Here is an 18,472-nt window from a genome sequence, read left to right on the forward strand (position 1 = left end):
AGGTTAAAGTGGTTAGTTTATGAGATAAACAATTTTTCTTTTAAGAGCACAAATTTTACTTATTATTTACTTTCACCTTATTTGCCTGTACTAAAATGGGTTGCACAACAGTTCAAACTCTTTAATCTTTTTAACTGTGCTATTTATTCTACTTAAAAAATCCAAACAACAAAAAACTCTACTTTTTATTAAAGTTTGACATTGTCAACTAGAATTTGTAGTCACTATTGATAGTGTAATTTGATACATTATTTATTTTGTTTCTCTGAAATGGTTTACTCTTTGCAAGAAAGAATTGAAATTGTAGGTTTATACTACCAAAATAATAATTGTGCAAGAGCTGCTGCTATTTGTTTGCTATTGCTGTTTGCAATAAAGTGCATAAGCGAGAGGGACTCGTAAATAACGAAGCAATCCAAGTGGCAATTTTAGGGCAAGTCAGCTTAGAGGCTCAACAACCCCAATCGTTGTCAACAATAAGTAGAGCGATCGGTGTTTCATCTTCTACAGTTTTCCGAGTTCTACATAAATTCAAGTACCACCCATACAAAGTTAAGTTGGTGCACGAGTTGAATGAAGATGATTTTGATCGTCGTCTAGAGTTTTGCGAATCAATGACGCAAATTATCAGTAACAATCCACAATTGTTAAACAATATTTGCTTTTCTGATGAATGCTCATGGTCATTAAATGGCTTAGTAAGTAGGCATAATTGTAGATATTGGGCTGAAAGTGATCCACATATTATGCGTGAATTCCATACACAACATCCCCAAAAGTTAAACCTTTCTTCATCAACGGAAATTTAAATGGTGAATCATATCTTGAGTTACTCAGGGAAGGGGTTGACCCACGTATTACAACAATAATAGAAAATGATGATAACCTTTCCGAAGATTTACTGGTATTTCAACAAGACGGAGCTCCCCCACACTATGCTGTGCCTGTCCGACAATTTTTAAACGAAACATTCCCCACTCGTTGGATAGGTAGAAGGGGGCAGATGATGGAGTGGCCACCTAGGTCACCGCATTTAACACCCCTAGACTTCTTTTTATGGGGGTATTTAAAAACAAAAGTTTATGCTACCCAACCAGAATCTCTGGATGATTTACGAGAGAGGATAGAAAATGAATGTCGACAATTAAATCCAGCCGTATTAAGCAATGTCAGAGAGGCATTTCAAAATAGATTATACCATTGTATGGAAGTGAATGGTACTCATATTGAACACTTATTGTAACTTCATAAAAAATAGCACAGTTAAAAAGATTAAAGAGTTTGAACTGTTGTACAACCCATTTTAGTACAGGCAAATAAGGTGAAAGTAAATAATAAGTAAAATTTGTGCTCTTAAAAGAAAAATTGTTTATCTCATAAACTAACCACTTTAACCTACAAGTATTATACATTTTTGAAATCAGCTCAAAGAGGAGTATCCAAATTTTACTTAAAAAATATGAAAAGTAATTTAAAAAAATAAAGGGGATGCTGCTAGGGGTGAGGGGGTGGCTTTTCCAGTAAGTTTAAATAAGCCATAATGCTTGCCCCTTCCAACATAAATTGACGTGTTTTCGGATTTTTTCTAAATACCAGTATTACAAAAGTTATTAAAGGTGGATACTTTTATCTGAAAAGCACTGTATATTATATACATAGTGTTCAAAAAACCATACTTACACTAAGTTGGCTACTCCAATAAAACAATTATTCAAATTAAATTTCTTATCAAAAAAATCCCAATATTATCATTTGAAAACCAAGGGTTCATGTAAGACCCTTGGTTTTGTTCAAAGCAAACACCTTAATCCATTATTTTAAACAAGTTGCATCATGTACAACTTTAGTAAGGTAAGGTACGTTTTAAAACTGTACTTATATGAAGCTTATACAACGAGAAACGTTGATATATTTTAACAACCAAATCATTCTGAATTCACTAACACTCACGATTACACTGTCTGAGGCGCGTTTCGATAAACATGTTATCGTCTTCAGAGACTGAAGGTAAAGTGAGTTCACCTTCAGTCTCGATTAATTGCAACAGCAGCGCTACGAGATGATAAGGACTATCCCAAACTGAATCTTTGTTATTTCAATAACTTCTCTGACATACCTCGTATATACCAATTCTTCTATACGTGTATGGCTTTTGGAAATCATTTTTGGCATAAATATCTGATTAAAGTTTCTTTTTCCTTCTCACTACAGTTTTTTCTTCAATAATATTTGGTAACGGACTTTTTTTATCTATATTGACGCTTTGAATATTGAATTTTGAAATCCATGAATTTTATGTTTTTACAAAAAACTACGCTATACAAGAAACGCAATTAAAAACTACCGGTTTTCAAATAATTATTTCCCAGATAAAGAATCTTCGAAAGCTCGGAATATATTAAAGTAAGTACACTTTGGTGTTTAATTTTTTAATTTTACATTTTCCATACGAAAACGCTTTATATATATATATATATATATATATATATATATATATATATATATATCTATATTTTAAATTGGAACGAAGTCTTTGCCAGCTAGATTATCAGAGTTTTCGTAGTGGGATAGTGGCAAAATTAAACAACAAAGTGTACTAACTCTAATATATTTCCGACCTTTCGAATATTTATGTGTTCATCGTCTAAAAATTAGTTAAGAACAGCGGCGTTTCAAATTTCCTTTATTTTTAAAAAGTAAAGACGCTCCATAGAAAAATTAAGTTTATTGATTATCAAATGAAACATAAGTAATCAAAAGCTTAAGAATACATTAGAGTTAGTACACTTTGGTATTTTGCTACAATCCCACAATGAAAACTCTTGTATATATATATATATATATATATATATATATATATATATCCGGGCCTGCTAATGACACATAGCTTCAGTATTTAACCATCCTTAACAAGTAATCACTTAAATTACTTGAAATTATTAAAAATGAGACGTGCATTGTCGCTCCATTCTTTACCAAGAATTGATATGTCACTTCCTGAAACGTGAGCTGGCCAAGGTCAGTGTCATCAGCAAAAATTCTATCTAAATATCTTACCCGGTACATATAACTTTACCGGATATATGGATGACGCATCTTTTATCGTTAGATGTACAGCTCCCATTCTAGGGAACGCTCAAGTCCATGTTATAACTCTTATCTCTCTGGATGTAATTATACCAATCGATGAGCAATGCAATAGCAACGTTGTCAGATGTATTGATATTACTAGTGTAACCGACAAAGATGATTCATAAAATTTAACCTTTATTTAATTCTGAATATTTATATTTTTAAGGAAAAAGCAACTATAGTATGTTACATTGGGAAGGATTCACATAGATTCCTTAGGTAGCCCTATAACAAAAGCAAAATCAAAAATGTTTCTTGCTCCTTTTCCCCCATTGTCCAATCATTAACTTTCTTGAATTTTGACTTGTGTAGCTCTGTCCCGACATCCATTTTTTCAAACTCTCTGACCTTGGAATACTCGAGAACCAACAAAATATTCACCAAAAATTAAAATTACCAACATCGTTGTAAATATCGTTTAATGTTAATTAAACGGATGTGAAGAAAATGGGTTTGTTCCCCATTTTGTACACCTCAGCCTTATGTACATTGTCACTTGCCTCTACTTTCTAGTACTACCGAAATTATGCAGTTTACTCATACCATTTAATGATTCTAATTATAAATGGATAAGGAAGTGTCAGTATAAACAAAACCACACTGTATATTGAATGTTTTATAAATATATAACACATATAGACGTATGGAAATACAAGGCTGAAAACAGAGTCGAATATTTTTATACCTGCTTCTATACGTTATAATCTTGAATATTTCTAAAAAGTGTATTGCACTCTAATCGAATCGATCCGCATATAGACTGGAATTTCCTGCACACTATCTTGCGGTTGTTCGGTGATTTCCGCAGATCCGGCAACACCGTCTATGTGGAGTTGTCGTTAGTGACGTCACCGGTGCTCAACTGTATGGTGGGGTGCGGCTTTTGGACCATTTGTCGCAATACGAAGTAACGCGGTCTAGGTCTCCTGTAGCATGCATCCGAACATCTCTAGTCTGTTTATGTTTTTTATATTATTGAAAAAGTGTTGTGCTTGTATTATACGCGTGTGATTGTATGTTTCCTTGGACTTTGTTGCCTAACACGTGTGAATATCTTTTATTAATTGTTTCATATGGGATGGATACATTAGAAAGTGCATAAAGTCTTGTGCACATATGTAAGGACTTAATTTGTTTGCTGTTTAAAATTCTATTTGGATGGAATTGATAAAAAAAATTGTTTATAATGTGTTGCAAAATTAAAATAATTACGCTGAAAATAATAATTTTATAATAAATGAAAATTAACTGGTGAAAACATACACAATATTATGGAAATATAAAATGTTTTATATATATATATATATATATATATATATATATATATATATATATATATATATTTATTATGACGTTCTGGTACTGCTTCATTACTAGGGGGGGTCAAAATATGAACAGTTCCATTAGCATATTGTCGATGTACCTATATTTAAATCAAAACATTTTAACCATTCTGCGAAAAACAAAACTAAAAATAGCTTTCAAGTATTTATTATCTCTAATAATACAAATAATCTAATTACCCTACGATATTAATTGGATAGTTATTTTTTTTCCAAAATATCAATCCAGGTTAGACATCTGAAACAAATGGTGTTATATACGAGGGTTGTGTGGAATGATTTACCGACCCAACAAAAAAAGACACTAATCAGTTTGATTTTTTAACGTAATTTCAGTGTAATACACTTTTTTAACATGATCTAACCTTTTAAACGTGAAGAGAAACAAGATAAGTCACTAGGAGCTATGTCTGGTAAAAAAGGTGGGGTAGTTAACCTATCCAAAATGCATTGTGAATTATAGTCATGCAGATCATAAAAATGATATACAATTTCATATATTTCATGAAAATGGGATTTTTTTTCTAAACTAACACATTTGGAGAAAAAGATATTTTCACTATCCATATACTACGGGGACCACTTTGTATGTAAGCCATTGAACATCAATCCTATTCGCCTGTTTGGTCATAGATATAGACGGAACTGGATGAGGATTCTAGTGAATGATTGCATCTTCCAATATGACTCTGAAACCCGGCGACAAAGTTGTTGGAAAAATCGCAAAGAAAACAAAATTTTCGTTATTTAATTATCTCGTTTATATATAAATTGTAATAAATAAATGATGCGATATAAGAAATATTTCATGAATTGTAGTAAGCAAACGTATTCAAGTGTTATTCAAAATTATTTCATCATTAATTCTAAGGTCATTTTTTCCACCGTAACTATAGTTATCACTTAAACGAGGTTACGAAATGTTATAGTCGAATAGTTTGTTTGTTTTAAAAGTAAATATAGAAGATAAGCAATAGTAGGTCATTGAATATACACGTTCTCCAGTTAAAAGATATTTTTCAATCAGATAATTTCGTTTTCGTATTTTTCATGATTACTATACACATTATCTTGAACTAGTGTAACATTTGAGAAGAATAAACAAGAAATATAGTGTACACCTCTATCAAAATAGAATACAGATTGAAATTGAATTTTATTTCATTCACAAAAAAAATTTCATTGATCTCAAACAAAAACAATTCCTTGTTTCATTGTTAGGTCAATCTATACACTTAAAATAACAAAAATTCCGACAAGGCCGAATATTGGATTTGCCCTAAAAGTGATTTGAAGTTAAAGGTGTGAAAAATTCCTCAAACAAAGTTGTAGTGGTCTACATAATTTTTTCTCCGTATAATCGTTCCTTCCTTCCATAATAAGCACACATTTCCACACCACCTGTATTCCAAACGCGTTTAAACTTTGTTTCCCCGTTACGTCTGTTCCACGAACCTCTTTATCGTAATTTTTAGAATTCTGGTTATTAACTTCAATTTTAATCTGATTCATACTCTTCATAGTCAACTTAAACTTCCTTTTTCGATTTCTTTTTCTTCCTTCTCTTGCTGGATGTTCATAAGTTGTTCAAATGAAGATAAATTAGTTGTTTCACCAAAATCACATGAATCTTTTGTTATATTCAATTGGACATTTGAACAAGACTGACATTGGTAATTGGTACTTTTCTACAGCCGATTTGGCACTACAACCTATCTTGAAATTGCAAGAAAAAGTGTTTTTCTTGAGTAGGGGAGAGTAAAAGTTGAATCGATTGCAAAGTATTATGTATTAATTTCCACCCCCAGTCTTCAGGGTTCAGTTGATCCCTTGTCATGTTGAACTTGATAGCATTTTATCACTGAAGTTTTGCCCCTATGTTTCTGTTCGCTGTTAAGCCTTTCCCAGGTTTCAGAAACTAAATAATTTTATCAATTCGAGTCCTTGCAGTAAGTAGTATCAGCAAATTAACATCTTCACCCCGTACAATTGTTGTGTTTGTTGCACTGAATTCTTCTGTTGCTGCCCCAATGGGCATCAGCTTGTTTTACTTTAATTTTTCCAGCTGTTAATTTGTCCCTTAGCATGGAAGTGTTGTTTTGAAAAAACTGTCCTAAATACTTCAAAGATCTTGTCGGAACTCTAGTAGTTCGACGAAGTTGTTCTGTAGTTTTAATATTCTTTGTCGTGTTACTATAGCCATCAAAAACAAACCAGAACGACAATTAACTTCGATGATACTTGGAGAAAAAATTATAGGGATTATTTCTGTAGAGAATTTTAAGCTCTAAAATTTTATTTTGACGTATTTTTTTAAACAGCAAACAAAATTGGTCTTTAACATTTTTTTCGAAAACTGTGATAACCAAAAAAAAATCACATTCCAAATGAACTTAAGATATGCCTCAATGTGCAGTAGTGGGTTGTAATAGTACCCACAGAAAAACGAAAGGTGGTTCGATTCGTTACCACCGTTTCCCCGGTGATTCCAAGATACGCGCAAGCTGGATCCAAGCTTGCGGTAAACATTTGAACAATTGTGCGACTGCTAGGATTTGTTCGCGACATTTCGACGACGACAGCTACGAAAGAGACGTCCAACACGAAATATTGGGATTGCCGAGTAGGTGTCGTTTGAAAAAGGGGGCGGTGCCACTGAAAAACTTACCGACAGATTTTTTGAAAGAGGAAGAAACAGTCGAAGATAGTGCTATTGCTGTTCTATTAGCAGTTGGTTTAGTTCCTACCGTTAAGCAGCCTACAAAAATTTCAGGAGGTCTTCCTGAAGAGTAAGTATTTAAGAATTTGGTAAAAAACGATAGTTTTAGATTGAAAATAGCGGGTTTCTAACACTTTTGTTCAGTATCTTCTTAATAAGTCCCTAAGTCCTCCCTAATATCTTTTTCTTTCTATCTTATATCAAATTTTTGTTAGTGTATGGTTTATCCACGTTCTGCTTAGTGTTGGTCCTATTATCGTTTTGTACCTAAGAGATTTGGAAAGTATGAGATTGTCTATTTGCTCGACTTAAATAAAATCCAATTATTGATGAATCCATTAATCTCAGATGCTTCCTTGATTTAGGTATAATATTGTTTTACTATAAAAAATTTCAAAAAATGAATTTTCCTATACCAGAATCGAACCCGGAATTCTGCAGTTGGAATACTCGAAGCGTTTAATTGAAATATGGAAGTCGTAGATCTGTTTCTCAACTGAAAAAAATGTATAAATCGAAACAAAATAAATTTGACTCAAATCTATCAATATTATTGTTTGTAAGCGTAGATTTCTCAATGTTGTATTATATTTTGTGATGAATTCTAATAGAAAATCGACTAAAAATGAATGTAAAAAAATAAAATTACTCTTTCTCAACACCACTAGAAATTAGATGGTGCTGAAGTTGCTTAATTAAATTTATCGCTGGAAAAGTTCATGAAAGTATATAATATAGCGTATTAATCTTTTTTGAAGTGGAAAAAGGAAAATAAAACCACTACATTTCATGAATCGTCTTTATTAGTATACTTCACTGTATTATCTGCAAAATATAATTATATTACGAGGTATGAAGTTAGAAAATTATCAAAAATCAGGAGAATTCTAAGACGGAAAGCAGGTTTTCAAATTAAAAAGCTGAAAACTTTCTCTACTCGAAGATATCAATTTTTTTTAACTAAAGCATCTGATGTTAAATACGAAAATGGTACCAGAAGTACTTGTTCTGACCTTGAGATGGCGGTAGTTGCTTGAAAAATACCACAATCTATACAGTATATGTTTTAAATTTGAACACGTCATGTTGTTCCAAATTTGCTTGGCAGTCATCATTAGTGAACGTTTTCAGTGAATTTGTAAACATGTGTTTATGCGATTCAATACTTTTATTTGAAAGGCATTACCTCAACCAATATAAAAGCTGTACTAGATTCTACTGTGGTGAGATTGCCCCTTCGTTTCCAACAGGAAAATATTAGGTAGTAGAGTTTAAACCAGACCGCAGGACCTGCAAAGACAAGCATCGTAAAGGTCAATCAAATGAGGTGGCGACTCCAGAAATATTGAAGAAAATCCACAAAGCGATACAAGATGATTCGTCGACTGAATCACTCGAAAGAAAAGAACAATAATAACAATGGACTGAAAAGGAAAAACATGTACCAAAGAAGGCAAAGACCTTTCCATCTGCAGGCAAAGTCATGGCGTAGTTTTTTTTGGGATAATTCCCATTGACTATTTTGAAAAAGGATAAACTACCAAAGGCTAGTATTATGCGAAATTATTACAAAGTTTGAGCAAAGAAATCAAGCATAAACGGCTGCATTTGGCTAGGAAGAATTTCTGGAATTTTCTGTCTCCACACTCTAAAAAATTTTCCAACAATGAAGAGGTGTGAAACATGTATGGAGCTAACAGGTGATTGCGTTGAAAAATAAATTCCTTTTTTCCAAAATTTTAGTGATTTCTTACTTTTGGGACCATCCTCGCACATTGCAACAAAGGTAGGGTATTAAATAAATCTGTCATATGGTTATTTTATTACAAATATTGCTTTAATAATTGGGATGATGGCTGCATGTAAAAGTTATGAGTTTCGACAAAAATATTTAGTAGTCGTTGATAAATTATAGTATTCTACACGCTGATTTATTTCACTCGCTATTGCTCGTGGCGATAAACTTAACCTCGAGAATAATAACCTTCACTAGCGGATAATATACTATTAACCCTTTTAAATAATGGTCGCCGTCTTTTTGCTCAAATTAAGCATTTACGTATTCGATAACGTCCTCGTTTGATAAAAATGTCTCTTATGCAGGCGAAATTTTGAAATTAGGAAACAGAACAAAAGTTATTTACTTATATTTAAGTTTTGAATTATCATTATGTCAAGGTCGAAAACTTTTCAGACAACCCTCGTATATTATAAATTATTATTGAATGAAGAAATAAAATTTAACATTTTCTCCAATTGTTTTCCATAAAAACTGTATAACTCCAGTATAATAATTTAAGTATTTCAACGTATTCATATGGAATATGCAAAATATGTAATAATTTGTGTCTTACTTTTCAAGAACGCATCGTATAAATTAGCTAGAATCATTTCTATTTTTAATTACCACATTCAATTAAAATATTATTCAGTCTCCACCCCAATTAACGTATTGTTATAATCACTAATCCCTAGAGAAACATGGACATTGAACTTATATCCAGACAAAGAGGTCGTTAACCTCTATAGACGTATACAGATACCGACCGTTCCCTTTTATTAAAATTTGTCATCAGTTTCCCGTATCCTCTCAGAAGTTTCAAATTATCAACAACTTGAGAGTACAATTGCTTTTTTTTAAATTATTCTCTTTTATGTATATGAACAGCTCTACTATGAAAAATCGTTTTTAGTAGACTTGAAAAGACCTCCACCTTAATAATAAACTGTAAAAGCAAATAAGATCACAACACCATACAAGAAAAAAACAGAAATGCCATTAAATGGTATAAGGATGTTTCAAAAACAGCAGACGGAACTGGAATAGGAGTGTAGGAGCCCAAAACCAAACACTCTGAACGTCCGGGCAGCGCACCAAGCATTTCTCAAGCAGATATTTATGCAATTGAAAAATTAGAGAGATCATCAACCTGTCCAATAGTCAAGCAGCTATTAGAGCTCTATAAGTTCCAATATCTTAAAATCCAAACTCGTTTGGGATTGCCTAGGAAAATTGAACGAGCTAGGCAAGAAAAATAAAATTACCCTACAATAACTGATAAGCTCGCTAAAGCAGACAAGCCCTTTATGGGACCCGAACCCTTCTGTGGTACTAGCTACAGGAAAAATCACTGGAAAAGAAGATAGATAGACGCAAAACCAATTATTGGGACAACCTACAGGAGCTGAGACAGGCAAAGACTTTCCCGGGAAACTATAACCAGAGTAGATCTGCTGAATGTATCAAGCTAAGTAAGAACTATCTACAGGGAACTGTCGCCTCAACAAACACCTGAAGACGCTAGACTTAGCAGATAATGCGGCGTGCAGATTTTGTTGCATAGAAGACGAAGCATCTATCCACATACTCTCGAAGTGTGAAACTCTAAGGGACTACACCTGACTGCGTATGAAATAGAAAACGAAGATCTCTGGTATTTAAAGACATACCATAATCTAGACTTTTTAAAAGGAGTGGGATTGATGGTTCAGTTGTAAACACTGGCTTCTCCAGTATCGCAGCAAGAAAGGGGGACTCAATATATCCCCAATCCATACATATATACATAGAGGCATTATTTGCGAGGAAAATGAGTTTATCTAAACAACAGCGGAAATTCTTGTTTATCCGTGTTATGAAGGTTTAAGTCATTCCAGATGGTCGAACTAGTTGATGCGAATGTATGAGACAATTAAAATTTAAATTTAAAACATCCACTTTCTATGAGGGTTGGTTTCAATTCGTGGATCCTCGTCACATCAACAGTGTGCATTGGAGTTTGACATTTATGTACCTTGTCATGTAAAGGTAGCCTCGTCCGCAAAATACATTTTAAAAACTTTGGATTGAGGACTGTCCTTTCTTGTAATACTTGATAAAAATCCACTTTAACCAATAGATCGTCTGGATTTGGCGATCGTTCAACTGCTCATCTCCATATAATCTTTCTTTCAGACTGTCTTGACCATTTTCTGATGAAGAAGTGCTACTGCAAAAGTATATTACAGTTATTCGATTTCTGAGATAGTTCTCTTTAGCATGGCAATTTTTTTGGTAAATAAATGGCCTATAATACCATTTTTACAATACCATCCCAAACATCAACTATTTATTAGTGATATTATTATTATTTAGAGCATTTTTTCTGCTACATATTCGTAAAAATGTGTGTTTATTTTTTCCTCAACGCCCTTTAGTATCAATACAAACATTTTTATTAAGGAAACCCGAAATATTTTTCAGTTTTATATCTGAGTCACCTTTTTTTGAAACGCCCTGTATATTTTCAATTTTAAATTCAAATAATCACAGTCTGTGCTTAAATCTTTGGTAAATATTGAGAAGTGGGGCTTCGTCCCACACCAAAAATAAAATAAGTTATGTTTAGGAGGTGGAAACATTTTTTTAAGGGGTGATCGAAAAAAAAATATATTTCATTTTTAACATAATTTTATTTTACTGTTTCATGATTTCTTCATACATCCATAAGAAGTTATTTTGTTTTCTATCACAATCACAAAATAATTAACAATTACATAACAGCGTCTAAACAGAAATTCCGCGATGTAACCATCCATGTAATAATCACGGCGGCCATATTTTGGCATCATATCACATGCAATCACGGCGGCCATATTTTGACATATAAACACGCCACACTCGGCGAAAAATTCTTATCAGAGCTACCAGTTCAAAATTTGACACAATAGAAGGGGTTGGGTTAGATTAGGTTCTAATCTTTGTTTTTTAACCTCATGTTGCTATGGTTGGATAATTATTGACATTCAATATGCATAATTAATGTGTCTCCCTCCCTTTAAAATACCCCTTCGAACTAGTTCAAAACTCTCACTTGCCCTGGTATATCAGATTTACCTAGGCAATAAAGTAAATGTATTGCAGTTAAACAGTAAAAATAAAATATGAGCTCTACAAAAAGTACGCATTTCAAAACTATAATTCTCAAATAACCATGTAATGATATCTACTCGTATTCCATTGTGATTTTGATTGTATTAGTGACAATGATAAAATAACCTTTAAAAATCTTCCTGTACCAAAGGTCGCGTTAATTTAATCACAAACTCCGCCACTGGTGTACGGTTCATTTCTCCTAGGGTTTTGTTATTATTTGTTCATCGACCTAGTTGTCGCCCGTCTCCGATCTCCGCACTGCAAGTCACCGACGCCACCGATGCTTTGCTGCCTCTCCCGCGTCGACACCGTTGCCATATCTAATTATAATTTCCTGTTTTATAAGATTAGAAGAAAAATTGTTGAAAATAGGTACCGAGAGTTTGTGAGTGTTTCAAGTAGAACTGTTCTTATTAATGAGTTTCCGATATCCGCATTAAAACAAAGTAAATTATGAGGTCAGATTTATATATCGATAATTTTGGATAGTTTATCCCGACAAATTTTGATAATTTATATTATTTTAACAAATATAAAGGAAATGTTTATGACTTTTTTTATATTTATAATGAAAAGTAAATATTATATGTATGGAAATTCATAAAATATTCAGTTCTATACTGACAATAAATGAAATTTGAAAAAAAATATATGAAAATATTTTTAAGGATATTGATGTATATTCGTTGTTTATTGGTTTTTGATCCCGTAATATTTTATTCATCATATTGTTTTATTTTCATTCCTAAGTATTTGTATTCCGAGAAGTGTTTTATTTCTGTACCGTTCTCCACCTTTTTTGGACTTTTCTTCGATCGTCTGCGAAGCTGTATACTACCTAAAGTGTTGTCACTGGTTCTTGCAAACAGTTCTACTACATTTTCTCGTTCTTTTTTGTCTTTATGATCATCTAAAGCTCATGAATTTTTTGTAAAATAATCGCTAATACGAACTACGTTCCCAATTTCCGATTGTCTTACAGTCATTTTTTTACCTGCCCTCGTATAAGTGATTACTATAAAACAAAATGAATAATATCTAAATAATTATCAACTTTATATACGAATATTTTCACTTTAATTAAAAACGCTGAATTCTTTTTATTTGAAATTATTCAAAAAAAGATTAATATGACATCGATACTTTCATTGTCGATTAGTTAATGTTTTGCTGAATCCAAACAGCGTTCGTAAAGGTCGATGACTTGGAAAATGCGCGAAATCCTATTTGTATGATGTGTACAATTTAACCGCTTCCCTTTCGATTAATAACGTAGTTATTTTTAAAACAAAAAATAAATAAAAAACTAATGCGCATCCTGGAATAAAACTAAAATTGTGTTTGTGAAGAATTGTTAATTACACATTCATAACTAGAGACATTTGAGGTTATATATGAATAAAAATGTAATACAAATTTATTGATAAAGTCTTGTCTTAGTTTAACTATAATTTTTGATAAATATATTAGTTTCCGTTCCATTTAAAATAAGGAAAAATAAAATTTTTTATCGATTTCGCACTTAAATGATTTGGTGATCAGTTTCGACGATTATATTAGGTCGGCAACGTTGCGTCGAGTATTTTTTACCGAATATCGGCACCCGCAGCGCACGTACAACAAACGTCTACGTACAGTACACGTGTTTGCAACACGGATCGACTATCAATTTGTTGTTTTTTATTTTCTCTTTCGCGCGATTTATACCATGTGAATTTTACGAAATAGATATATGTAATCAGTGTTGTTGCATTGTAGTGTTTAGTGATGTGTTGTTACATACTTCAAATAAGGATTTAGATAAAAAGGTATTTAAGTTTTAAGTTATTTTGTTGTGTTTGTTATTTGTAGCGGCCTAATAAACCTTGAATAAATACCTACACTATTTTGAATGCTACTTCTCTGTTAAATACCAAATAAAATTCAGATTTAAATGAATAGTAGAAATATGTTAATACAAAGTATGTACATACAAAATTCTTTAACCCAAAAAAGTGAGGTTGGAATTCTATGGATGAAAATCAAAATAGGTACTACCTATTAGATTGATTAAGTTAATCAATTTACGTATCTGTTCATCATATTATAGATATATGGAAAACAATCAAACAACCTTCAAATAGAAATCAATACATATTTCAAAAACGAATACGAACAAAAATTTAAATATGATCTAATTAAATGTTAATACAATACAGGAGTTTTAACATTAGAGAATCGAATTGTGTATGATAAATAAATCAAACATTTCTAGGTCAAGAATATATATATATGTAAATAATCTAAAAATAATTGAAGTCAAATTAAACTGTTAATTGCTAACTTGTACTAAAATGGCGTCGAATTCTTTAATTGGTGAATGCGTTGAGGTTTTGGTACAATAGATTTTAAATAGAAATAAATGAAATTTACAGTTCAGATTCCCATTCTCTTTCCTCCATACATAAATTGTAACATATCTTTCCTATTATTACATACATTTTTTTCGTGTACATTTGGGTAAAGTGAAAGGTGAAAAATATTCGATGCTGTGTTAAATCTCTTAACTATTCCTCTGACTTTGGTATTATATTAAATTAATATTTGTTTTATTATATAGTTTATTTCTACTTTGTTTTTTTTTTTAATCTGCGGGAATTATTGACGTTATTTATCATTTTCCGCTTTGTATATAAAAACGATCTGGCAACACTGGAAATTTATCATCCAGGGATAGGAATCTTTTTGCTTAATTAGAAAATCATATTGCGAGTTTAGGTAGATTGGAAAGTATAAAAATATATGAGTATAGCTTGAATGAAAATTTTGATGAAAAGATATAAAACTGATAAAGATCGTTCAAGGTAGGTGCAGTTCAACATCAATATGTTTACTGGAAAATATATGACGTTTTTCAAATTAATTTCATTAAGTAAACGGTAAAACGCTGAGACGCACGCGATTGTTTTTCTTTGAAAAATTTCTGTGGGAGAATATTATCTACTTTCATTGACTTTGTTTACACATTATGGAATTATTATTATGCAAAAAACTGTGTAAACATTGGTCAAAAATCTTATGAAATGTCAAATTATCAATAAAGGGCCAAAATACGTTTACCGAACAATTAAAAAATTTCTGTAGTTGCCAACATTTCGAGGATTGTTTTAATTTTTTTAAAAATTCTGAAAGATGGAAAAGTTCCTCAAATTTTCATAAATCATTCACTATTTTGCCAAGAGTTTGAAAAAGTCTCTTAGAACGTTCTAGATTCTAGACTTTTTCTTAATGAATGTTTACAAAAAGGCTGGAAAAATTTCTCTTATTTTCAAAAAATGAGTCTAGAAAGCTAGAAACATTTCGAAGATTGTGTCTGAATATTCTAGAACCTTCTAAACATTCCCAAAATGTCAAAAATCATCTAAAAAAGCTCTAGGTTTCGAAAAAGTTTTCCAATTCTCTAAGAAGTTCCGGAACGTTGTCAAAATTTCAAATATTCGAGAAAGTTCTAAACATTCCCAAAATGTCAAAAATCATCTAAAAAAGCTTTAGGTTTCGAAAAAGTTTTCCAATTCTCTAAGAAGCTCCGGAACGTTGTCAAAATTTCAAATATTCGAGAAAGTTCTAAACATTCCCAAAATGTCAAAAATCATCTAAAAAAGCTTTAGGTTTCGAAAAAGTTTTCCAATTCTCTAAGAAGCTCCGGAACGTTGTCAAAATTTCAACTATTTGAGAAAGTTCTAAACATTCCCAAAATGTCAAAAATCATCTAAAAAAGCTTTAGGTTTCGAAAAAGTTTTCCAATTCTCCAAGAAGCTCCGGAACGTTGTCAAAATTTCGAATAATCGAGAAAGTTCTAAGCATTCTCAATATTTCTCTTATTTTACAAGAAAAGCCTAGGGCTTAGCCAAAATTTCGAAGAGAGTGTCTAAATTTTCTAGAAATTTCTGGGCTTTCCGAAAATTCTGAAAATCATCTGATTGCTGTAAAAAAGTTTGAGGCTTTGCAAAAATTTTCCAATTTTCTAAGAAAATCCAGAACTTTGTCAAAATTTCGAGAAAGTTCTGAACATTCTCAGTATTTCTCTAATTTTCCAAAAAAAGCCCAGGACCTCAAAATTTCGTAGGGTGTCTCAATTTTCTAGAAACTTCTGGGTTTTTGATACTCATTTGAATGTTCTAAAAAAGTTTTAGATTTCGACAAGTATTCTCAATATTTCTCCAATTTCCCAAAAAAAGCCAAAATTTCGAAGATAGTGTCTGATGTTTCTGGAAACTTCTGGGCATTCTCAAAATTTCGAAGATCATTTCTCTAGTGTCTAAAAAGGTCCAGAACCCTGCTAAAGTTTCGAGGATTGTGTCTGAATTGTCTAAACTATCATAGAATGTGAATTTTCCAAAAATGTCTGCAGAATTTTGCCAAAATTTCGAAGATGGAACTTCCCTGATGTTCCAAGTAAGTCCAGTACTACACCAAAACAATTCTTTAATCTCTAAAAAGATCGTAAAACTCAAAAAATTTCTCTAATATTCGAGACAGATCCCAGACTTCACCAAATACTTTCTCAAACTTCCCTAAATAGTACTAATGTTTAACCAAATTTTCCAAAAAGTATCGAATTTTCCAGGAAAATTTAAAAAACCATTGGACTGTTGATTATTCGATCACTTTCTAAAAAACTCTGACATATAAAGTAGAGTTTAATAAAAAATATGGGTTCAGCTAACCTGAATACGATACAAAGGTCAGGAGCAATAACAATATGGAAAAATAAAATTTTTCCAAGGTTAAGTTAATCAAAACATTTTTACAAAAACTCCTATTAGTAAAGCACGTCGTCGAGCACGGTATATAAATATTTTCTTTTCTTCAGTAAATATATTTGATTTGTACTCTGCTTTAAACCAAAAAAATATTTTCGATAAAACAATCTACTGACGTTTATATAAAATATCGTTGGATCGATTGTTCGGTTGGTTAAATTATTCTTCTTTTCCCTTGTGCTTTGTCTATTTGATTACGCAGTTACTTAACACTCCGGATCTGTTTGAAACATATAAGTCCAGGACATTGAGTCTGAATATTCTAGAAATTTCAGAAATCATTTACATTTTCTAAAAAAGTTTGAGGTTTCGAAAAAGTTTACTAATTTTCTCTAGAAGGTCCAGGGCGTTGTCAAACTTTCGAATTTTCTAGAAAGTTAGAACTCTGCTAAAATTTTGAGGATTGTGTGTGAATTGTGTTCCAATATTTTATAAATTGTTCGGATTGTTCGGTTGGTTAGATTATTCTTCTTTTCCCTTGTGCTTTGTCTATTTGGTTATGCAGTTACTGAACACTCTAGAACTGTTTGAAACATATAGGTCCAGGACATTCCCATAATTTCAAAGATTGTTTGAATTTTATTGAAAAAAAAACTAGAACGCTGGAAACAATTCGAAGAACGTGTTTGAATACTCTACAAACTTCTGAACATTTCCAAAATTTCAAAAATCATTCGAGTATTGTGTGTGAATTGTCTAAACTTTCCCACAATTTCATAGATTGTTTGAGTATTTAATGAAGGCACCTTTTTTAAAATTACAATTCCAGGAAGCAAAACACACGTTATTCGCGAATTTTAGGTCACTGCTGGAAATATTGCTGGTGTTAATCTTGCTGACCTCATGAAGTATAGAATTATTAGACCTCCTGCTGTAAAGCACGACAGACTTTATGTACCATATTATCTATAATAGAAAATAACTAGCAAAGATTGCTCAATACCTGGGTCTACCTAATGTTAAAGGATACACAGGACATTGTTTCAGACGCTTGTCAGCGTCTCTCCCGGCAGACTCAGGAGCAGACATTCTGAAAATAAAGCAACACGGAGGATGGAAATCCAACAGAGTAGCCGAAGGCTATGTCAAGAGGTCATTAGAGAATAAGAGAATTTCAGAAAACATTAGACAAGAAGTTCAAGGGAATATTCACCTAGAAAATGAACGTACTTGACTTAATTGTCAGTTTAATTAATGAAATGTCTTTTGAAGTAGGTAATAAATTATTTTACAAACTTGAGCAGTTACGTTTTTACAATGCTAAGGCTAACCTCTTCTGGTTGAAGTTGAAAACAACCCTCGTAATTACCTAGAATTTTGACATTAGAATAATATTATTCCATGGAATTGTCAATATTATTCAATTGACAAGAGTATGAACTGTCGTTACTTGTCCTTTCTTTTGGTGATCCGTGGATTATGTGTTAGTTTCAGAAAAAAGTGTAATTTCTATTAGTGGAATCAACTTAGGTAACTTTTCTTTAAATTTTATCAATAAATAACCAATTTTATTTTGTTCCTACCGTAACTAGTAACTAAATGAAGACATTTCACACGAATT

The 18,472-nt window shown here is 31.8% G+C and overlaps 1 protein-coding gene across 3 annotated transcripts in view; it reads left to right on the top strand.

Annotated features, from left to right (window-relative positions):
• The window catches only part of LOC130453024 (uncharacterized), a 42,322-nt gene that overhangs the window by 13,130 nt on the left and 10,720 nt on the right, over positions 1-18,472 (top strand). Inside the window, exons 1-2 of one of the 3 annotated variants that reach the window (XM_056792606.1) lie at positions 4,002-4,250; positions 6,797-7,264. The exons of the other annotated variants lie outside the window; for them this stretch is intronic. Coding sequence (XP_056648584.1) covers positions 6,876-7,264 — 389 coding nt within the window. The 5' untranslated portion in view covers positions 4,002-4,250; positions 6,797-6,875. Of the gene's footprint in view, positions 1-4,001; positions 4,251-6,796; positions 7,265-18,472 lie in introns of those variants that run through there. 3 annotated transcript variants of the gene reach the window in all.

This window comes from Diorhabda sublineata, chromosome 2 (assembly GCF_026230105.1).
Source record: "Diorhabda sublineata isolate icDioSubl1.1 chromosome 2, icDioSubl1.1, whole genome shotgun sequence".
Lineage (NCBI taxonomy): Eukaryota > Metazoa > Arthropoda > Insecta > Coleoptera > Chrysomelidae > Diorhabda > Diorhabda sublineata.